This window comes from Mizuhopecten yessoensis, unplaced genomic scaffold (genome assembly GCF_002113885.1).
Source record: "Mizuhopecten yessoensis strain PY_sf001 unplaced genomic scaffold, ASM211388v2 scaffold8621, whole genome shotgun sequence".
In the NCBI taxonomy this organism is placed as follows: domain Eukaryota; kingdom Metazoa; phylum Mollusca; class Bivalvia; order Pectinida; family Pectinidae; genus Mizuhopecten; species Mizuhopecten yessoensis.
Window position 1 is genome coordinate 103,492 of NW_018407639.1, and position 24,107 is coordinate 127,598.

Consider the following 24,107-nt stretch of genomic DNA (forward strand, 5'->3'; position numbering starts at 1 on the left):
TACACACACTCTGAAGTTGTCAAACTTAACCGACGTGATACACACACTCTGAAGTTGTCAAACTTACCCGACGTGATACACACACTCTGAAGTTGTTCACCTGTGATTAATATTTCGACCTATTATCAGTTATGCCATTTTGTATGAATTTTAGCCAACATTTTGTCCAGGGCTTATATCTCAGATTTGATATAAAAGTACATATAAGGTTGCCAGAATGGCACTGTGACCTATGGTTTGACCTTTGACCTCAAACTTTGATTATTTTGTCTGTGGCATATCTTCAATAATACTTCACCTGGAGAAACCAGGTTTGGTATGCATGTATGTCTTAGAATGGTCAAGTGCCGAATCAAAAAGGAGGTCACTGTGACCTATGTTTTGACCTTTGACCTTGTCATTTCAAAAACATTTGTCCTGAGCATATCTTGGTGCTGTTTTACCTGGAGTAAGTGCGTGTTTCACTGGTAGATTGCTCACCTGTTCCAACCTGTCAGTTCATACTGTGTTGCAGTGTCGTCATCCGTCCAACCAGCATCAACTTTTTACTTCTTTTTAAACCAGATTTTTTGTTCAGCCAGCAGCATGCTGTGATGAAAGGCTATCAAGTTCAACCTTTTCCAAAAGAATAAACTTAACCTATATTCAAGGTCATATGTGTTACATTTGTAAAGCTTTAACCGTTTTAGCTCACCTGGCACGAAGTGCCAAGTGAGCTTATGCCGTGGCGCGGCGTCCGTCGTCCGGCGTCAATATTTTACTTTAAACGACTTCTTCTGAATAACCAAAAGGCCTAGGGTGATGATATTTGGCCAGAAGCAAACTGGGATGAAGGGCTACAAAGTTTGTTAAAATTAATGACCTTCACCCATTTTCAAGGTCACAGGGGTCAAATATGTTTAAAACTTTAAACATCTTCTTCTCGATAACCAAACTGCTCAGGGAGATGATATTTGGACAGTAGCATGCTTGGGTGAAGGGCTACCAAGTTTGTTCAAAAGAATGACCTTCAATTATATTCAAGGTCACAGGGCCAATTGTCTTAAAAAACCTTTAAACAACTTCTTCTGAATAACCAAAATGCCTAGGGTGATGATATTTGGCCAGTAGCATGCTGGGATGAAGGGCTACAAAGTTTGTTCAAATGAATGACCTTCACCCTGATTCAAGGTCACAGGGGTCAAATATGTTAAAAACTTTAAACAACATCTTCTCAATAACGAAAATGCCCAGGGTGATGATATTTGGCCAGTAGCCTGCTGAGATGAAGGGCTACAAAGTTTGTTCAAATGAATGACCTTCACCCATATTCAAGGTCACAGGGGTCAAATATGTTAAAAACTTTAAACAACTTCTTCTGAATAAACAAAAATGCACAGGGTGATGATATTTGGCCAGTAGCATACTAGGATCAAGGGCTACCAAGTTTGTTTAAATGTATGACCTTGAATCATATTCAAGGTCACAAGGAGCAAATTTGTTCAAAATATTAAAAAAAAATGAACAACTTGTTCTGAATAACCAAAAGGCTCAGGATGTTGATAGTTAGTCAATGGCATGCTGGGATCAAGGACTACTATGTTTGTTAAAGTGAATGGCTTTGACTTATATTCAAGGTCACAGGGGTCAAATTTGTTTAAAATCTTTAAACGACCTCTTCTGAATAACCATGGGTCCCAGGATGTTGATACTTTGCAAGTTGCATCCCGAGATGAAAGGCTATACAATTTGTTCAACATAATGACTTTGTTCGACTTTCAATCACAGGGGTTAAATGTTTTAAAAAAAAAATAACAGGTTCTTTTGAATGAATTTTAATCATAAATAATGATAATTTATTTTGCCTGTAGCTTTATTTTAGATCACTTTTGAGGTTACAAGTGTGAGATTTATACCAGGTGAGCGATGCAGGCCCATTGGGCCTCTTGTTTTAATAGCAAAGAAGCATAGGATGTCTTTTAGTTAATAGCATTACGGAATAAAAGGCTACCAAATGAATTATCTTGACCAACTTTAAGTCATTGGGGGTAAGTTACCGGGTAGTTCAAATACTTAAATAAATTATTCTGAAAAACGAAGAGGCCTCGGGTCATGATGCTTGGCATGTAGCTAATGGTGTAGTCATAGATAGAAAGTGTGGGATTTGACTGACCTAGACCCACCAACTCTGATGGTCTGATTAAAAACAACCACTGCAAACTCGTAATGTGTATATTAATAAAATCTTTCAACAACAAGAGGCCCATGGGCCTTAACGGTCACCTGATATATTTATACAGAGAGTTGATTTTGTTTTTAACACGAACAGAAATATTATTCAAAGTGACAAAAAACAATAAAACCACCTTATTCAATATCTAGCATACAGATTTAAGACTAAAAAGCATTTGAAACTAGCACCTCTGATTCTAAACAAGGAAAATGAAGAAATTTTAGCACACCGACTCCTTTGGGCCCCAACCTACAGCCCTTGGGGGTAGGGCTAGCTCAAACTTTTCAAAGTATCAAACTATCAACTCAGGGTTATAATTCCAATCAAGTTATCAACGTGTAATATTCAAAGTATCATTTGCCATTATAAACCATAATAACTCCTTCCCCAGGGGGTAAACGGGAGACCCTAGGGTCATAAACCTTAAGACCCTTCCATCTATGAAGAGTGTTTGATTCTACCATATCTGGGTCTTTGAGAAGAAGATTTTTGAAATTTCAGTCAATTTAACCCTTTTTGGCCCCACCCATCAGCCCCGGGGTCAGTCAGGGCTCATATGTGCATACCATCAAACTGCTAACTAATACTGATAATGCTAAGCTAAATTGAATTACTTCCAATGGAAATTAAACAAATGTTGGTCCAAAATGTGATTTCCCTATATAAACTATAGTAAAGTTTACCCCCTCCCCAGGGGGAAACGTGAGACCCCAGGGTCATGAAATTCACAATTTTGGTAAAGCACCTTAAGACCCTTCCATCTATGAAGAGTATTTGATTCTACCATATCTGGGTCTTGAGAAGAAGATTTTTGAAATTTCAGTCAATTCAACCCTTTTTGGCCCCACCCATCAGCCCCTGGGGGTCAGTCAGGGCTCATAGGTGCATACTATCAAACTGCTACCTAATACTGATAATGCTAACCCAAATTGAATTACTTCCAATGGAAATTAAACAAATGTTGGTCCAAAATGTGATTTCCCTATATAAACTATAGTAAAGTTTACCCCCTCCCCAGGGGGAAACGTGAGACCCCAGGGTCAAGAAATTCACAATTTTGGTAAAGCACCTTAAGACCCTTTCATCTATGAAGAGTATTTGATTCTAGCATATCCGGGTCTTGAGAAGAAGATTTTTGAAATTTTAGTCAATTTGACCCTTTTTGGCCAATGCCCCTCAGGCCCCTGGGGGCTGGGGACCAAATCGGCCACTAATTTTGTGGACTTTTGGCCATGGAAGGTTTCTGCAAAATTTCATTGAAATTGGTTCAGGGGTTTTGGAGAAGAAGTCGAAAATGTAAATTGTTTACGGACGCACGACGGACAACGCCGGACAAAAGGCGATCGCAATAGGTCATTTGAGACTTTGAACTACAATGTGACATACAGCTAGACAGATTGACAGAGGAAGATGTGAGGTGGATAAAAAACAAACAAATCATATCAAATTTTCTTCCAAAGTTTTATTTTTCTACGTAACTATACCTGACTAAAACTATATATATTTAAGGCACCAATTTCCTGATATTTGCAAATTATTCTAGATTCATAATTTATCCACATTTCGTACACATATGGTGATTACATTATCTCCTCTGTTATATCCAATGATGGTCATGGCCATAATGTATCTACTATCTAGAATGACAGTACAGGGAAGTGTGGGCTCTTGTTACTATTTCATTGTATATAATGCATGTACTCAGACATGACCACTGACTCCTTGCTGTGTGAAAACACACTAATAGTATTTACAAATCTCACAGTAGTATGTACAAATTCAGGAACAGTAAAACGTATTCAAAAACAATATTCTTTAAATGACAGACAGAGTTGGTACCAACTGACATAGACACTCCCTGGATAAGCTCCTGGTTTGGGGACATATCTATTTGCTTAGATTCCAGAAACGAACATATTACAAACATAAGTGTATTTATAGATGTCTTGATTTAAATTGTTGCCTAATACAATACATATGATATAATCCGCTTCCAAACAGGCAACTAAGTCTGGTTTAGACCTGATTTATAGTTCAAACGATACCATCCAGAAATCAACATCTTCACAAAGTTTCAGTTTATCTTTTAGTAACTGTGACCTTGACCTTTGACCCAGAATCCCCTAACTCAATAATGATTTTCCTCTTCCAAAGGGGCACCAGCCAATCAAGGTCGGTTTAGATCGTATGCATCATTCAAGAGATAGTATACTGAAACCAACACTTCCCTAAAACTACAGACTACCAAAATTCTCCCAAATGTTTACATAGGATTAATTATTCCAAAAGTCTGGAAAGTATTTGTTTTGGACATGTGGACACAGGAACAAGGACAGACAAGGAGACAGAAACATAAAAGACACAACTTTCTACATAAATATAACATTATCTACAGATAGATTGTGATCAAATCATTTTGAGTTTTAATGCTTCTGTTTCAGAAAACAACTTGATGTATCTTCTTCTTGAGCACAATTCAGACATAATTTGCTGACATGATCCCTACTAGATTAAGATATTGGCTTCATCGCTGTACCCTTAGAACCCTTTTTCTGTGGAGAGCCTTTGACTTGTTTAGAAGCTTTCGTCTTTGTTGGGGACCCTTTCTTTGATGGGGAGGCTGTCTTCTTTTTTGGTGATCCCTTTTTTGAAGGTGACAATTTACCTCGTCCTTTTCCTTTTCTTGCATTCCTTTCTTGCCGCATCTTCTTCATTGTAAAGGTGATACACTAGATATCAAAATTACATTTATTCAGTACAAACTCAGAATACTCTGGTATAAATCTCAAAATTCTGTGATAAATAGCAATATTCTATATAAAACAGTCCTTATCAGAAACAGAAATATTCTATATAAAACAGTCCTTATCAGAAACAGAAATATTCTATATAAAACATTTCTTATCATAAATAGCAATATTCTATATAAAACATTTCTTATCATAAAAAGCAAGGTTCTATATAAAACAGTTCTGATCATAAATAGCAATATTCCATATAAAACATTTGTTATCATAAGAAGCAATGTGCTATATAAAACAGTTCTGATCATAGATAGCAATATTCTATATAAAACAGTTATCATAAATAGCAATATTCCATATAAAACAGTTCTTATCATAGATAGCAATATTCTATATAAAACAGTTATCATAAATAGCAATATTCCATATAAAACAGTTCTTATCATAAATAGCAATATTCTTTATAAATCAGTTCTTATCATAAATAGCAATGTTCTATATAAAACAGTTCTGATCATAAATAGCAATATTCTATATAAAGCAGTTCTGATCATAAATAGCAATATTCTATATAAAACAATTCTTATCATAAATAGCAATGTTCTATATAAAACAGTTCTGATCATAAATAGCAATATTCTATATAAAGCAGTTCTTATCATAAATAGCAATGTTCTATATAAAACAGTCCTTATCATAAATAGCAATGTTCTATATAAAACAGTCCTTATCATAAATAGCAATGTTCTATGATACTTTAGCGTCGATCAGCAACCTGTAGAGTTAGACAGTCCCTGCTCAGCTACTATACAAAAGGGTTGTTATCTCTCTTTCTGATTTTGTTCCGCTGATGACTGAATGAGTCCAACCAACTCTGAGTTCTGAACATAAACTTGAGCTCACTTGCCCTTCGAGCAGGTGAGCTAATACTGCAAAATAAGTTCTTACCATTTCATCTAAGAAATCCAGTAACTTCTGCATTGAACATTTGATGCCAGCCTCTGTGATTTCCTTCTTAAGCCAGTCCACTTCCAGCGGCTGAAACACCAACACGGTTAACTTTGAAAACAAATAATATTCAAGGGCAAAACATGTTCAAAAATATCTGTTTTCTTACATAATGTAATTAACTTTTCAGAATATACAGACATCTTTGTGGTGAAATTTGTCACAGATATGTTCAATTCATCTTGTGAAATGGCGACAAAAAGCTTGAACTGTCAAAATCCAAGATGACTGATTGCCATCTTGTTCTTCTAATCAGTTTCTGAATGAAACATGAAGAAGTAAAGGCCCAGTCCCACTGCACTTGCGCACGAATTACTCATGAATTGCGCATAAAATTTTCTTTGTGCGTGATTCGTCAGTGATGTGCGTAAATCCCACGTGTTTCACACGTGGAGCATCAGTTTTTGTAAGTGATTGTACGCGGAGACGGGTTTGTGCGCGATCGCTGGTTTTGAACGGTTCAAAACAATTTCCACGCACAACGTGCCCGATTAAACGCAGTTTATGCGCAGTTTGTACGTAGTTTGGACGTGGAAGGTGCGTGATATGTGCGTGTTCTGTCAGTGTTCCGTCAGTGCTTGTGCGTAAGGAACTGGCTCCTAGCACGCACATCACTGACGAATCACTTACAGGACACGCACATATCACTTACAAAACACGCACAATCCACGTATGTTCCACTTACAATCACTTACCAAAATTATTAACGCACAAAACGCGCTCGTGCGCTGTTCATGCGTGATCCATACGTGTTACATTCGCTATACATGCGTCGATTGAACGTCAGAAATTGTATCGGGTTTGGGCTTGTGCGCTGTTGTGCGTGGAATGTTCGTTCTTTGTCAGTGATTGTAAGTGATACATGCGCAGTTTATAGGCGATTCATCGATGATTCTGACCACGCACAACCCCAGAAAATGACCAATTTCTCTACGAACAATCACGCACAAACCAATTTTATGCGTGATTTATGCGTGATTTATGCGTCATTGGCAATGGGACTGGGCCTTAAGGATCAAGGGGAACCTACCCAGGATATTTTAGACAGTGTACTATTATTCACTGTCATGATAAATTGGCCTTTATTGTGGAGGGCGAAAAAGGTGAGAATTAACCTACAGCGAGTTTCCTGGTATACCATATAAATGAGATCCAACACTTCCACTAGAACCAACGGCAACAAGGATGCTGACACTGGCTTGACAAAATAAGCAGTGCCCAACTACTTTTCCCAAAGCTGAGCAAGCTAAAAGGAACAGGGTTTCTCCATAGCTAAGCAAGCTAAAAGGAACAGGGTTTCTCCTTGACATTTGGAGCTGAATATGAATTTATTCTCAATGTAATGTGAACATTCATCTTACCAATTAGAAACAAAAATTCCAAAATTAGAGAAAACATTTTCGTTCTCCTTAAAATGCTTTAACAGGGAATTAAGAAAATCCTGTTTTCTTTGAAAACATTTAAACAGAAGAAGATGGTTCAATATTTCCCCCAGCTTATGGAAGGTGGCAATTCACCAAAACACTGTTAAATCCTCTACCACCAAACTCCTGTTCTTACCTCGTACATCAGGGTTTTCCTGTGAATATCTGTGCGTGATATAAAAAACCGCTCAAGTTTTTCTGACAGAGCCGTGTCGTCTTTCTGTGACAGCTGTAAGACAGAATAATCTATGATGTATGGACATAAGGCCATCATTGGCCTGATACACTGGTAAGTGTTTTCAACATTAAAATGTTCATTATGCTAAACAAGAGGCCCAGAGGGCCTGTATCGCTCACCTGGATATCTAAGCAATCATGGCAAAATATTCTCCAAATGAGATCCAACGGAATATGCCAGACCTCAAGGCCAATCCTTGTAGCATATCTGTATTTGATTTTTTATGCCCAGCAATTTTATGTATGGTTATGGGGTGGGGATCTGAACTGTTTCCAAGCTGTGACTCAGAAACTAGGTCCCTAGGGTTGTGGCCAGACCCCAGGATCAATTCTAATATCATGACTGCATTGGTCTCTTTTTGCCCAGCATTTGTATATTAAGTTTGGGGGTGGGGATCTTAACCGTTTCAAAGTTATGACCTAGGGGTTAAGTCTCCAAGGGTGGGGCCAGACCCTAGGGACATCCTGGAAGCAAATGTGCATTCCTCTCGTTATACTCAACAATTGTATATATGGTTATATGGTGGGGATCTCAACAATTTCCAAGTAAAAAAAATAAAAAATGACCCCACCCCTTAGCCCGGGGGTCAGCCCCACCATTTGTACAATTTTGAATCCCTGCCTCCCATGAATGCTTTCGACCAAATATGATCAATATCCATGGTATAGTTTTACGGAAGATGTCGTTTAAAGTAATATAGCCAAATTGCCCCCTTTTTGCGCAGCCCTCAGCCCCCTGGGGGGTCAGCCCCACCATTTGTACAATTTTGAATTCCCACCACCTAGGGATGCTTCCAGTCAAATATGGTTGATATCTATCTCTTAGTTCCAGAGAAGAAGTCGCTTAAAGCAATATAGCTAAATAACCCTTTTTGGCCCCGCCCCTCAGCCCCCACGGGGGTCAGCCCCACCATTTGTACAATTTTGAATCCCTGCCTCCCATGAATGCTTTTGATTAAATATGATTGATATCCAGTGCATAGTTCTACAGAAGAAGTCGTTTGTAGCAATATAGTCAAAATGCCCCCTTTTGGCCCCGCCCCTCAGCCCCCTGGGGGGTCAGCCCAACCATTTGTACAATTTTGAATCCCCACCACCTAGGGATGCTTCCAGTCAAATATGGTTGATATCCATGGCATAGTTCTACAGAAGAAGTCGTTTGTAGCAATATAGCCAAATTGCCCCCTTTTTGCCCCGCCCCTCAGCCCCCTGGGGGGTCAGCCCAACCATTTGTACAATTTTGAATCCCCACCACCTAGGGATGCTTCCAGTCAAATATGGTTGATATCCATGGCATAGTTCTACAGAAGAAGTCGTTTGTAGCAATATAGCCAAATTGCCCCCTTTTTGCCCCGCCCCTCAGCCCCCTGGGGGGTCAGCCCCACCATTTGTACAATTTTGAATCCCCACCACCTAGGGATGCTTCCAGTCAAATATGGTTGATATCTATCTCTTAGTTCCAGAGAAGAAGTCGCTTAAAGCAATATAGCTAAATAACCCTTTTTGGCCCCGCCCCTCAGCCCCCACGGGGGTCAGCCCCACCATTTGTACAATTTTGAATCCCTGCCTCCCATGAATGCTTTTGATTAAATATGATTGATATCCAGTGCATAGTTCTACAGAAGAAGTCGTTTGTAGCAATATAGTCAAAATGCCCCCTTTTGGCCCCGCCCCTCAGCCCCCTGGGGGGTCAGTCCAACAATTTGTACAGTTTTGAATCCACACCACCTAGGGATGCTTCCAGTTAAATATGGTTGATATCCATCTCTTAGTTCCAGAGAAGATGTTGATTAAAGCAATATAGCCAAATTGCCCCCTTATTGCCCCGCCCCTCAGCCCCCTGGGGGGTCAGCCCCATCATTTGTACAATTTTGAATCCCCACCACCTAGGGATGCTTCCAGTCAAATTTAGTTAAATTCCAATAAGTGGTTTAGAAGAAGAAGTCGTTTAAAGAAATTGTTGACGGACGGACGACGGACGCCATGGTATGGCATAAGCTCACCTTGGTCCTTTGGACCCGGTGAGCTAAAAACAAATCTCATTTACCTAAGATGTTTGCTCCTGGAAGACATATTCAAAACCTAGGTTATAAAACACTTAGTAACCTTTCCCTACAAATCGTAATGTATATGCATTTAGCTACTTTAAGCTGCAATCACTATAGTAACTTTTTTGAATATTTTAAAATCTACATATTAATATATAAATTTTCTTCAATAGAGTTCAGAAAGTCACTAGAGTGACAAAGATGTTCTATAAATAGTAAATGACCTTGGCCATAACACCCTGAAACACAAACTTGTTAAAGGTTATCTCCTACTTGAATCTTGTATAAAGTCATTCAAAGGAAGGGCAAAGATATTCTTTAAATTCTAATGGCGACCTTAACGTCAGTCTAATGAAATATACATGGCTCGTGATCGTCTTCAAACTTTGTGTGAGCTTTGACTGCCATTATCTGAGCAAACATGAAGTTTGACTGACATCCCTCCTCCATATTAGGAGAAGTTATTTCAGGAATACATTCTCCACTTAAAATCAAGAAAGTATACTTAAAGTAGACTTAACAGGTACAGATTCGGTTCATCTTCCAACACTTCCTACCTGACTTGGCACGAGGTCGTCCGTGGATCCTTGCATGAAACTTTCTTCTACCATGTCACTACGTAAAACAAGAAAACCATCATCAACCAGCGAATAATAGTTGTCTTTTCCAAAATAAATCTTTTTTGTTAATCCCCCAGAATAAGTCTGGTATCCTAAACAAGTTTTAATCTGTACTGCTATGTTGAATTGCTCACCTGTGTGTGTTTAAATGTTAACTGGTGCATCACAAACATTACTGATCTATAGAAATCCAGTCCTAGACATGCCAAGAGGCTCAGAGTTCCCAGGGATGGGGCTGGATCCTGGATCCAATCTTGGTAGCATACATTTCTTTAAAATCTTTGTTTTCAGCAATTGTACACATCGTCATAGGGCCGAGATCTCAACAATTCGAATGTTGAGACCCCCTGACTAAGTCCAATCAGATACAAATCTGTACAATCTTTTCTATATAGACATGCTACCCATTCTCTGCATATGAAATACAAATTTCATACAATTTACAAGTTACACTAAACACTAGTGGAGTATACAAGTTTTCAAAATAGCATTCAGAAAAGCAAAAATGAAGTTTTAGCAAAGGTGACCTTGACCTCTGACTGCCTGCCCCATAAATCAACAGGATTATTTGTTTTCACTATGGCCTGCAATAAACCAAGTTTGAAGTGTGTATAGAAACTTTTTCTTAAGTTATTATCGGGACAAGCAAAACGAAGCAAAATTCTTTTTTAGCAATAGTGACCTTGACATCTGGCACACCACACCAAAAACAATAGGGTAACAACTACACACTGATTTGCACATTGTATGATCATTTATTCTCAAGATATCATCTGGACAAGCAGAATTCGATTTTAAGCAACTCTGATCTTAACCTCTGGCACACCATGACCAAAATCAATAGGGTTCTTTGCATCTATTAGGGCAACTCACACACCAAGTCTGAACTTTGTATTAGCATTTGTTCTCCGATTATCATCAGTACAAGCCCAATCAAGCATAATATATTTTTAGCAATGGTGACCTTGACCTCTGGGGCACCACACCCAATATAGATAGGGTTCTTTGCATCAATTAGGGCAACCCACACACCAACTTTGAACATTGTATAATCAATCGTTCTGTATATCAATAGTACAAACAGTACCTTTGAGATGATTCCTGACTTGAGTTTAATTCATCAGCTTCCGTATCTTTCTCCTTGGTACAACCTGATCCCTCCTCCTCATCTTCCTCACAGTCACTGTCTGTCTCATCTGTTCAAATTCAAAACAACATCCATTAACACCTAAAGTCCCTAGATGAACAAGCTATTAGTAGTTAGAGGCCCTGGGCTATAACAGTCAGCTGAGCTAAAATGTGTCAAGGAAGAAGATTCGCATAACCAAAGAATGTCTTTTTGACTGTGGATTGCCTTTTACAAAATGATGTTGGGGAGTGACCAACATTTCTATAGAGCTAGTAGGTATCAGTATAATGATATAATTATAATGAAGTAAAATTTAAAAGGTGATAGTTAAACTGCAATCACTGAAAAGTTGGTGAAAATTCACTCGTTAGTATCAAAGAAGAGTTCTTTTAAATGTTTTGCACATTGTGACCATTTATGGCCCTGCCCCTCAGCCCCCTTGGGGGTCAGCCTCATGTTAGAGTATACATTCTGATCCCTACCATGGCCTTATGATAAGCACCAAGTTTCATCAAAATCTGACAGAGGGTATCTAAGGAGATGTCGAAAAAGTGAATGTTTATGCACGATGCACGACAACAACGGAAAAGCAATTGCAATGTAGGTCATCTGAGTAAAACTCCGGTGACCTAAAAAGGGAATCCAAATATAGGTCATCTGAGTAGAACTCCGGTGACCTAAAAAGGGAATCCAAATATAGGTCAACTGAGTAAAACTCTGGTGACCTAAAAAGGGAATCCAAATATAGGTCAACTGAGTAAAAATCCGGTGACCTAAAAAGGGAATCCAAATATAGGTCATCTGAGTAAAACTCCGGTGACCTAAAAAGGGAATCCAAATATAGGTCAACTGAGTAAAACTCCGGTGACCTAAAAAGGGAATCCAAATTTGATTTTTTTTTAGTTGATGTGGAAGTCAATCATATGTACAGTGTAACCATATAGAGCGAAACACTTGTTAAGTAAATGTGCTTCAGGGGCTTTTTATTTGAAAACCAGTGGTGACTTCCTAAGGTACTTCCCTAATTTTCTATAATTTATTTTATTTCTCATACAAACATATATCATTAAATTTGATTCTCCATTGCTAATACTTTCAATAATCAGTCTTCTCTCTTTCTCTTTAAAAAATATTTTCTTTTTTCAATTTTGATGATCCAGCCTCTTGAATTCATCAAGAGGCTCCTGAGTAAAGAAATGATTGAGGTTATCTGAAGGCGATTTACACGGTTATCTGTAATGGAACACTTACATTGGTGAGTTTTATCGTAGACATCCTTTAACAAAGCAACCATCCTCTTCTTACCTACAGGGCGCACACCAATCTTGTTTACCGCTCGCTGTACAGAAAATAAAACGTTTTTGTGTTCAAATTTTACAAAACCACTTCTCCTAAATACTGGGCATTTTTGGTTTGGTTTTATTAAATGACAACGATATTCACTAACAATTCTGAACATGTCCAGTGCACTACCTATCAATATTTCTATACCAATTCAAATTATGTTAGATAAGCATATCAACACAAGTGTACCACAGTGGCAAAACAATATTCACCTTCCAATAACATGCGCAAATTTTGTTCAACTAAGCAGTAACCTTTGTCTTGGGTTAACATAACTATTGACCGAGTTTCGTCAGATTCTTGACATACATAAATATGAAGTAACTTTGTGGGAACGAAGCACGAACTCCCCTTTAACGGTTGAAACGTTACGACCCGGACAAGATTTTCCTGAAAACTTTGCACATATTTGACCTTTCACCTTAAGGTCAAGGTCACAGTGACCTAATGACAGTGCACTGTACACCGTCTATGGGTGATGCAGTTATACTGCAAGTTTCATCAAGATATCTTTAATGGTTAAAAAATTACAGCCCGGACAAGATGTTCCTGAAAAGTTGGCACCTATTTGACCTTTGACCTAATTTACTATAGAAAAGAGTAAATAGAACAGTAACATATTTCATAGTATTATAATTATTTTATAATCATTTTTTCACCAAAGCATCTCAGCCATGGGGAAGGGGTCCCAGACCTCTAGATCATTTAGCAAAGAGTTTATCCACTATGCTACTGGTCATGATATTTGGTTGTAAGGATCTTCCCTACCTTAAGCTGTGGCGTGTTCATGCCGTCGTACCGAGGCATCGGAGTAAAGGGAGAGGGTGGTTTCCATGGTTTAGCCATCGCAGCCTTCTGTTGATTACATACAGTTGGAGTCTTGAACAACTGAAATATTTACAAAGATAAACACTTCATTACCAATCCCTACATTGATGTCTAAATATAATTATTGAACATCTCTCTATTCTGTCAACCATTTACATTTCCCTATAAATAAAAGCCAATGTTTGGTCACATGTATATTTTTTTATAATCAGAGTTATCTAAGATTTTTTTATGACCTCAACAACATTTTCATAGCATTGTTTTACTGTTAGAAAGAGGCCAAGTACGTCACAAGCATGTGAGGGATCCATAGTCCCCCGTCAGTCAAAGATGTAGTCAGTATGATACTGTTATTCAGACTGAAAACAAACATCCTAAGATACATAGGTATACATAAGTTGCGTTCCAGACAGACAATGTTATTAACTTATTCACCCCTGAAGACACATTTGAACTCTTCCAATTCAAAAGTTAAAGTAGTTCAATATGAAATTTCAGGGGTGAATGAGATAAAAATGGACTCTGTATATAATGGGACGCAGTAAGGCCATTGTAGGTAAACAAGAGCCACAATGGGCCTGAATCACTCACCTGGTATTAATCTCACAGTTGTAATCTTAAAAGTGGACTAAAATACAGCTACAGGCAAAATATCAGTGTTTGATTCAAAAGAATCTATTAAAAGATTTAAACATGTGACAACTGTGACCTTGAAAATCAAACAAGGACATTAAGTTGAACGGACTCATAGCCTTTCATCCGAGCATGCTTCTGGCCAAATATCATTACCCTGGACCTTATTCAGAAGTTCAGTTTTCAACATATTTGACCCCTGTGACCTTGAATATAAGCCAGGTCATTCATTTGAACAAACTTGGTAGCCCTTCATCACAGCATGTTATTGGCCAAAAACATCGCCCTGGGCCTTTTGGTTATTCAGAAGAAATCGTTGAAAGATTTAAACATATTTGACCCATGTGACATTGAAAATGGATGAAAGTCATTCATTTGAACAAACTTGGTATCCCTTCATCCCAGCATGCTACTGGCCAAATATCATCATCATCCTAGGCCTTTTGGTTACTGAGAAGAAGTTGTTTAAATTAAAAAGTTGACAGACGAAGGACACCGCACCATGGCATAAGCTCATTTGCCCTACAGACAGGTCAGCTAAAAAGGACCGGCAGTAAGATATACCCAGACAAAGTGATTGTGGTCTGATAGACGGAGTGCCAATCCTGACTTCATGACCTCATAGGAGCATATCGCCTAGAGGTCTGTACCTCCTCCTGGTAAGGCAAATTAGAAACAGTTCGCTCTAAAAGTCCATTTCAAACTGGACAGGATGGGATGGTATCAACATAAACCACGAAAGATAAAGTTAATGGCAGCTAGAACAAGAGATGGTACTAACAACCAGGAAAGGTTAAGTTAATGGCAGGGAGAACAAGGGGAGGTACCAACAACCAGAAAAGGTAAAGGTAATGGCAGCTAGAACAAAGGATGGTACCGACAACAAGGAAAGGTAAAGTTAATGAAAGCTAGAACAAAGGATGGTACCGAAAACCAGGAAAGGTAAAGTTAATGGCAGCTAGAACAAGGGATTGTACCAACAACCAGGAAAGGTAAAGTTAATGACAGCTAGAACAAAGGATGGTACCGACAACCAGGAAAGGTAAAGTTAATGGCAGCTAGAACAAGGGATGGTACCAACAACCAGGAAAGGTAAAGTAAATGGCAGCTAGAACAAGAGATTCTATTGGCAACAAGAACTAAAGAAAGAAAAATTGGCAACCTGCAGTTCAAGGAAAGATAATGACAAACAGGGGTAACCAGGACAATAGAAGGTATTGGCAAGCAGGATGACAGAAGGAAACAATAACCAAGATAGGGGAAGGTATCAGGACCTAAGATAGGGGATGGTATCATGAACCAAGATAGGGGAAGGTATCAGGAACCAAGATAGGGGAAGGTATCAGGAACCAAGATAGGGGAAGGTATCAGGAACCAAGATAGGAGGAGGTATCAGGAACCAAGATAGGGAAAGGTATCAGGAACCAAGATAGGGGAAGGTATCAGGAACCAAGATAGGGGAAGGGATCAGGAACCAAGATAGGGGAAGGTATCAGGAACTAAGATAGGGGATGGTTCCATGAACCAAGATAGGGGAAGGTATCAGGAACCAAGATAGGGGAAGGTATCAGGAACCAAGATAGGGATTGGTTACAGAAACCAAGATAGGGGAAGGTATCAGGAACCAAGATAGGGGAAGGTATCAGAAACCAAGATAGGGGAAGGTATCAGAAACCAAGATAGGGAAAGGTATCAAAAACCAAGATAGGGGAAGGTATCAGGAACTAAGATAGGGGAAGGTATCAGGAACCAAGATAGGGGAAGGGATCAGTAACTAAGATAGGGGAAGGTACTAGGAACTGGGGAACTACAACTTGCTCCTCAGATAACATGATATCTGGCTATTGCCTAGCTGATGTTTCAAAGTATAATTCTGTACTGAGCACATGATTTGACTCAAAGTGGCATCAAAATGTCTTGTGACGGCTGAATTTTTCAATGCTGAATGTAAAAGAATTCTGGTACACTGACCATCTTAGCTTGACCGCCTGGTTCCCTGTCAGCCCTCAGTGACACATTATCTTCTCCCCAAACAAAACTCTCGTCAAAGTCTTCTGTTGGAGCTGTGTCCCGTAAATAACCTGGAGTTTTCTCAAGGTGCCTGGGAAAATTAGGTGTCTGCACGGCAGGAGATTGGTGAATGTTTGAATTTATCTAGAACAAGATGTAAGCATAATTTCAAATTAAGGACTTTTTACTTTGATAAATGTATGGTTATATGGACCTGAGGATGTGATATTGACCTCAACAATATATATATCTGTTACAGTTCATTCAAGTATTGAGTAAAAACAGTGACAATCAGAAAATATTATTTTGTTCGTCAAGGCATTTCTTTAAACTCATGCGACAAAGTCAGTTGAGATATTTTTTAAATTCAATGGACAACAGAGCCACAGCATGAGTTTCTCAGAAATTTACAGAAAAATTGTGTGCTTTCTTTTGATAAGGTTCTTAAGCTTTCCTTTACAAAATTCCAAGAATCGTGAGAGACAAAGAGATACTGACCTTCGCCTCACTTTCATCCTTGTTAGAAAAGGAATAATGTCCCTTTGGGGTCACAGAGGTCGGGGTCACAGAGGTCGAGGTCACAGAGGAAATGTCACCTGTTCCAACGAACCCTGCCCCACTGTCATCAAAGTCGTCCCAGACATCCCTCGGAATGGACATATCTAAAACACACAGCATTCAGAAAACACTTCATGTCACACATGTCACACATATCACACGTCACGCATGTCACACGTCACACACATCACGCACGTCACACACGTCACACATGTCACACATGTAACACATGTCACGCATGTCACACACATCACACATGTCACGCACGTCACACATGTCACACATGTCACGCACGTCACACATGTCACACACATCACACACGTCACACATGTAACACATGTCACACATGTCACACACATCACACATGTCACGCACGTCACACATTTCACACATGTCACACATGTCACACATGTCACACACATCTGAGTATGAAGACTGTCAAAATCTTGTATCTGATAGTTCCGAGACAAAGATAAAACATAGTATACAAGGTATCCAAGTACTTTAACATTAGTTACCTCAAACTATATATCTAATACCCTATGATTTCTCTCTACTTTCTGTTTAATAAACCTTTGTTTTGATGCTGTTCATAGTTAATCAGTTCCTGTATAATAAACCTTTGATAATTCATAGCTTAGTCATTTTTGTATAACAAACTTTTGATGAAGCTATTTTAATAATATTAAAGTTTAATCATTTCCTTTTGTTAATGCTGTTTGAAGCACTGTATACTGTGAAATTTTCGACAAGTCAAACTTTCCAGGAAAATCATTTTTGCTTAGTGCTAATTTCGCACTCCACATTGAATTACTATGTATATTATACTGTTTACTTATTTTCACTGTAATGATATAAGTTTGCCTTTGTTACAGAGGGCGAAAGAGGTGAAAATCTTACTACAGCGAAAATTTCCCTGCAATACAGTATATTGAGTCCTATTTGATAAAACTGTTTTAGAAATATTTTAAGGTATGAAAAGGATAAACATACATGTATACTTGATGCTAGATATTTTTGCTTCAAAGTAATTTTGATTTTATGATTTAACTGCAATGAAGATTGTCACAATATTAACACAAGTTTCCTAAATACAACAATAACAAAACTGATAACAGTATAAAACCTACCCTGATCAATGTCTAGAGCCGTTCTGTTGACAACAGGGCTAATTCCCTGATCAATGTCTAGAGCCGTTCTGTTGACAACAGGGCTATTTCCCTGATCAATGTCTAGAGCCGTTCTGTTGACAACAGGGCTATTTTCCTGAGACAGTTTCACAGGTGACACCTCTATCCACACAGCCTGGTGTTCTGGACCTCCAGTAGACGATCCTGTCAGTTCTGTATTCAATGACAGAACCTTCATTTTTTCGGGACTAGTTTCCGTTTGTGCATTGTGAATATTTGTTTTTGTAAACTTCCATTTCTTTTTCATCTTTGCATGGAATATGGGAGAGCCGTGTGGTATGTTCTGGAGATTATCCCCTATACACTCGACATCACCATCAACATGCCTATCAGTCTGTCCTGATGACATCACTCCCATGCTTAAGTTCAGAACATCTTTTCCGGTGTTCAATTCTTGTGATGGATCCAATTTAGATTTACAGGGTTCAAATGGTTGATCAGGTTTATTGGAATCAAATCGTTGTTCCGATACAAATAATTTTCTTGTGCCATGCTTCTGTGAATGAGAAAAAGTAGGCGAGTTGTTTTCCAATTCATTCGATGTTAAGTTCCTGGGAGAAATAGATTTTGGTGAGAGATTGAGAGATTTGGAACTCTTAGAAAACCTTGTTCTGTCATCTAAATAACTAGCATCCTGTCGTAGCTTTCTTGGGGAATCTGTTTTCCTTCGTTTGTTGCAAGGTGAAGGACTACCAAATAAATCTAACCCAGACGTTTCAGCGTTAGATACTGGGGTAGATACTGGGGTGTCTGAATAAAAAGATTCTGTCTTTTCCGGAGATTTGACAACAACCACAGGTGATTTTACTTTGGTATTTTTTTTTCTGGCAGCCCTCTTCCTTTTTTTAGATGGGGAGGATAATAAAAGAAAGCTATCCTCAGCAACATCGTCTTCAATCAGATCTGGGCTGAGTCGGATAGGAGAATTTTCCTCTGCCTGTCGAAACGACCTTGGAGGAGAAGATCCCATACTGACCAACTGATCGTCTTCGATTGACACGTTTATTGCAGGGTCCCATACCCGACTTGTTGACTTGCTGTTTTGTAGGAGTTTAGTCTTACACTGCTGTACTTGTGGATATAACTGTCTTGTCTCATTCTTCTCATCAAAGTCATTTATAGGACTCTGATCTTCATTTATTTCATCCTCACTTTCATCACTGCTGATGATGATGTCAGCCTCTTTCGCCTTTTCTTTCATTATTTGTTTTGTTTGTCGGTAACAACTGCTGTCTTCCATACCTGTATCTCTAACACTGGGCTGACCTGACAAATCAGTTTCCCTGTCCTGAAGACTGACGTTGGGAGAAACACTGCCTAAAGATGATGAACTTTCACTAGCAGTAAACAGTGCCACCTCATTGTCCTCAAAGATAATATTTCTGTTCTTGCTCTTGGAAGTCAAAGGTTGAGTTGTTGTGTCCTCAGTCTCATCCTTCTGAATGTCACAGGTCATGTCAAAGCTGTCATCCTGGAAGAAATTGTTTATTTCCTGCTGAAGTTCTTCTTGATTTCTATCGGAGTTATCTCCCTTGACTCCATATTCACATGCACGAGGACATTGTGTATTATTTGAGGGGCTCTTCCCTGAATCTTTTACAACAAGTGTTGATTTTCCACGATATTCATTCTCACCGGAATGATTCTTTACTGTATTTTGAGTCCGTGCCAGAGGAGATGTAATAGTCCGTGCCGGAGGAGATGTAATAGTCCGTGCCAGAGGAGATGTAATAGTCCGTGCCGGAGGAGATGTAATATCACCGTATTCTTCATCTGTCGTATTACGCCAGCTTTTAGTAGGACTCGCCTCAGCTGAACTCTCATGACAAGTCTCTGGATCGTCGTCCTCAGAAGACTCCCCCCAAACATTGTTTAAAATTCTGTCTACATCTGATTGGCGGTTTTTAATAGTATCAAGACGACTGTGGTTGTCCTGGTGACCAGCTAACGTGTTGTCCTGGTGACCAGCTAACGTGTTGTCCATTTCAGTAGAATCCTGTGCTAAAACTTCCTCACAGATCTTTGTCAGTTCATCAAGTTCTAGTCTGAATAAATAAAAATAAATTGGTGATCATGTGAAAATGTGATGAACAAGGCTGTTTGAAACCAACTGGTAATGTCCTGGTCCTTCCTCACACAGGGGAACAACCATCATTTAACAAGGCAAAGTATTGTGATCCATGGTCCCCCACCTCAACACAGCTACCCCCATATACAAACAAAACAATTTTCCTAACCTGATACACGAATTAGAACACTTCTCAACCAACTGAATAAAGCATAAAATTAAGTCAGATTAATGCAATTATAATCCATGTATCACTTGTAGTTATCTTAACATAAAGAAGCAAATTTCTCTTAAGAGTATATACATAAAAGAAATAAAACAAAGACTTTCATAGTGGTTCCCTAGTACTTTCACCTCTATTTATATTGACAGGACAATACCACATCATAGAAATTGATTTCTGTGTTGTGTTGTTGTCATGTCAACACGATTAAACACATCTGATATCTGTGTTGTGTTGTTGTCATGTCAACCCGATTAAACACATCTGATATCTGTGTTGTGTTGTTGTCATGTCAACATGATTTAACACATCTGATATCTGTGTTGTGTTGTTGTCATGTCAACATTATTAAACACATCTGCTATCAGTGTTGTGTTGTTGTCATGTCAACATGATTAAACACATCTGCTATCAGTGTTGTGTTGTTGTGTCATCAACACGATTAAACACATCTGATATCTGTGTTGTGTTGTTGTCATGTCAACACGATTAAACACATCTGATATCTGTGTTGTGTTGTTTTGTCAACACGATTAAACACATCTGATATCTGTGTTGTGTTGTTGTCATGTCAACACGATTTAACACATCTGATATCTGTGTTGTGTTGTTGTGTCAACACGATTAAACACATCTGCTATCAGTGTTGTGTTGTTGTCATGTCAACATGATTTAACACATCTGATATCTGTGTTGTGTTGTTGTGTCAACATGATTTAACACATCTGCTATCTGTGTTGTGTTGTTGTCATGTCAACACGACTTAACACATCTGATAATTGTGTTGTGTTGTTGTGTCAACACGATTAAACACATCTGATATCTGTGTTGTGTTGTCATGTCAACACGATTAAACACATCTGATATCTGTGTTGTGTTGTTGTCGTGTCAACATACTACCATCTAATGACAATGGGCCAATAAGCTACAAGTGTTCCTTAAATTAAACTGTGTATAAAACATTTTACCATTCTAACATATTCACCTTTACTAAATAAACTAGAATTATGTCAGTGTGACATTAAAGCCGCTCACCACTTTAAATTTGATTGCTTCAGTAACACATTGAGCATCAATATCCACTATAATACCTCAGATATTTGTTCTGTATTCTGCTAATTGAAAATCAGGTCATGTGATGATGTTTCCTTTGGAATTTCCAAAATCAATCACCTCTTAAATGATGCCTTAAAAACATTTCTCCCTCTCCTCTTTTTTCACCCTCTTTAAGTGTGCCTCATTGTTATAATTTTCATTAATTAGCATCCTCCGATGATGTGACATGAGCATTTACGTGCATAATGGCAATCGGTGAATGGACAATAAAGAATAGGTGCATTTGTGCTTGTGAAATGAAAGATAATTAACAGTAGTGGGAAAACATGCATGGAGAAAAGAGACATCGTACTCCTTTTAATTTAATTTATTTTTTATTCATATCAATAATAATTATTAATATATGCAGTGACTTTATTTACTGTCATTGAATATACAAAATCTCACAAATGTTCTTGGAATATATTTGAATTATATCTCTCAATACGACTTTACCAACGTAAGAGTTATTTCCTTTACACCAGATTGGATAATATTTTGACACGGCGCGAATTCTTGTCAAACAGTAGCGGCAGTTGTGTCATGTTCTTAAATTGTTACATTTGCATAATTAAATACACCAGAAAAAGCATGCTGTGTTACAGAAATGTTTGATAAGCATACACAGTTCACATATATCGTCTTGTCTCAAGAGCCATTACCGTTATCAACCTAAGCACGATATGTCATATTACGTTCCCGTTTGAAACATCAAAATAAAGGTTATACTTCATCACTCATACGGTTTATAAGTATATATATTTACTTCTTCCTTCTACAGACAGCGTCAATGCTTGACAGGCTTCACAAGTGCTTTTTCGAATCATGTGTTTCACACGCATAAACCTCCTCAGACCTCAATCCGAGTTGCTAAAATGCTCAAACCCAGTGCACGAATTTCACCACCACAACACTCGTAGAATGCACCGGAGATAAACATTTTGTTTTCAGCAATTATTTAAAGTATGGATTATTATTTGGAGAAGAGTATCAGAAGACTTTATGTAACCCACATGTGAGTGTCAGAGATTCTACTTTCTATTTACGATAACGAAACAAAATAGCGGAAGCATGCAAGACTGAATTATGCGCACGCACCCCGAACGAAAGTGGGTCTGTCATTTTGTTCTCTGGACAGAATTAACAAGCCGCTCGGCTTTCGCCAAGAGTGGCTTAAAAATGGATAAATTCAAATCCACTTCCATATCAAAATAATAAAAGGTCATAAGTCTTTGTATACTCTAGCATGAGGTATTCCCAAGATAAGGAAGAATACTAAGTTTGGTTAGGTGGAATATTAGGGAAGGTACTCTCCCGACAAACTATGGTATCAAAAATGAACAAAAGGTCAATAATCGGCTAAATATAGGCTTAAAGTTCTGAAGTGTAAATTTCTAAACAAGGGAAGCCACTCTGTAATGACCCCATTCTGTGACAATATGTTTTTGTCAGAACGTTATCTGTAGGTATATTAATGACTCTCTGTGTAGTCTGTCGTGTTACCTTTTCGATAGAGCCCTGGCTTTGTCAACGTTACTCCAACACAACGAGATGTGACCAGCATAAACATATTTGAGAATAACCAACATCACATCAAAGGACACTTCCAACACTATCTGGGAGTCCTGTTTCAGCTGTAAATTAAATTTGTACAGAACTGTATTGAACTTAGTGAATTTGTAAATCTGAGACTAAATTTTACAATTAAATTTATTAAACTTTTTATCATAAATATAAAAACTTTAACAAAACATTTGAAATTTGAACAAATCTATCTTTAACTGAGAATATGATCTTTGTCAAAAAGTGAAAACTTCAGAGCAATGGCAAATAGCATATAGCCAATAGCATATAGCCAATAGCATATAGCATATAGCCAATATCATATAGCATATAGCCAATAGCATATAGTCAATAGCAATGGGGACAAGTAGAGAATGACGTGTTTTGTTGATTTTAAAACGACATAATATTTAACAATGAACAGATCACCCTTTTCCTGCTACACTTCTTGGGTTGGTTTAGAACTGTAAACTGGAATGTTCACAGAAAATGTCTGATGACCCAAGATAGAGGCCCAGATGACGGGAGCATTCAGCAAACAATCAAACAGTTCACAGACATTTCAGAACAAAGTTGATTCTAAACACAACCTGGATCTTACCTGAAGGAGGGCAGGACATCTGTGGTTTAAAATAAGAGTGTGGGCATATACTTCCTGATTGTCCTGTACAATGATGGTAACGTCACTCCCCGACTGGTCATTGACCAGGCCTAACATGGCTGTCTGCAGACCTCTGCCTGCCTCACTCTGGAAAGAGCCCTAGTAAGAACAGGGTAAAGCATGCTAGAAAGAGCCCTAGTAAGAACAGGGTAAAGCATGCTACTATGTATTTTAAATTGTTACAAAATCACTTGCACTGTGATATTCTGTAATTTTTCAGATGTGACAAAAATGAAATTAATTACTGTTGTATCATTGTTTTTTGAAAAAGGTAGACCTTGTAATCTATTTATGGAACACTAATGATCTCAAAGCTGTTGTCTGTCTCAACTTAAACTCTTCTCTACCTTCACAAATATCACTACCCCCGATTACACAGTAACTTCTCTACCAGTGCAGGTGTCCTTCATTTAAATCATTCCTGATGTACATGTTTAATGTGGAAATATTTTCTTCAACAAGAAAAAAAATCCAATTTGATTTGTGACACTGTAAATGTGTTAGGAGATCAG

General features: G+C 38.2%; 1 protein-coding gene across 2 annotated transcripts in view; it reads right to left on the reverse strand.

The window, feature by feature from the left end:
* Positions 1–3,656: 3,656 nt before the first annotated feature.
* Positions 3,657–24,107, reverse strand: part of LOC110456279 — a 43,616-nt gene continuing 23,165 nt past the window's right edge. The window contains exons 12-23 of one of the 2 annotated variants that reach the window (XM_021506911.1): positions 23,536–23,694; positions 22,875–23,005; positions 17,971–20,030; positions 16,736–16,899; positions 16,199–16,381; positions 13,535–13,654; positions 12,674–12,761; positions 11,381–11,489; positions 10,231–10,288; positions 7,525–7,617; positions 5,905–5,994; positions 3,657–4,941 (exon numbers count right to left, since the gene is read on the reverse strand). In XM_021506911.1, coding sequence (XP_021362586.1) covers positions 4,723–4,941; positions 5,905–5,994; positions 7,525–7,617; positions 10,231–10,288; positions 11,381–11,489; positions 12,674–12,761; positions 13,535–13,654; positions 16,199–16,381; positions 16,736–16,899; positions 17,971–20,030; positions 22,875–23,005; positions 23,536–23,694 — 3,474 coding nt within the window. In that variant the 3' untranslated portion in view covers positions 3,657–4,722. Of the gene's footprint in view, positions 4,942–5,904; positions 5,995–7,524; positions 7,618–10,230; positions 10,289–11,380; positions 11,490–12,673; positions 12,762–13,534; positions 13,655–16,198; positions 16,382–16,735; positions 16,900–17,925; positions 20,031–22,874; positions 23,006–23,535; positions 23,695–24,107 lie in introns of both variants that reach the window. The other variant, XM_021506910.1, reaches the window with a different exon arrangement.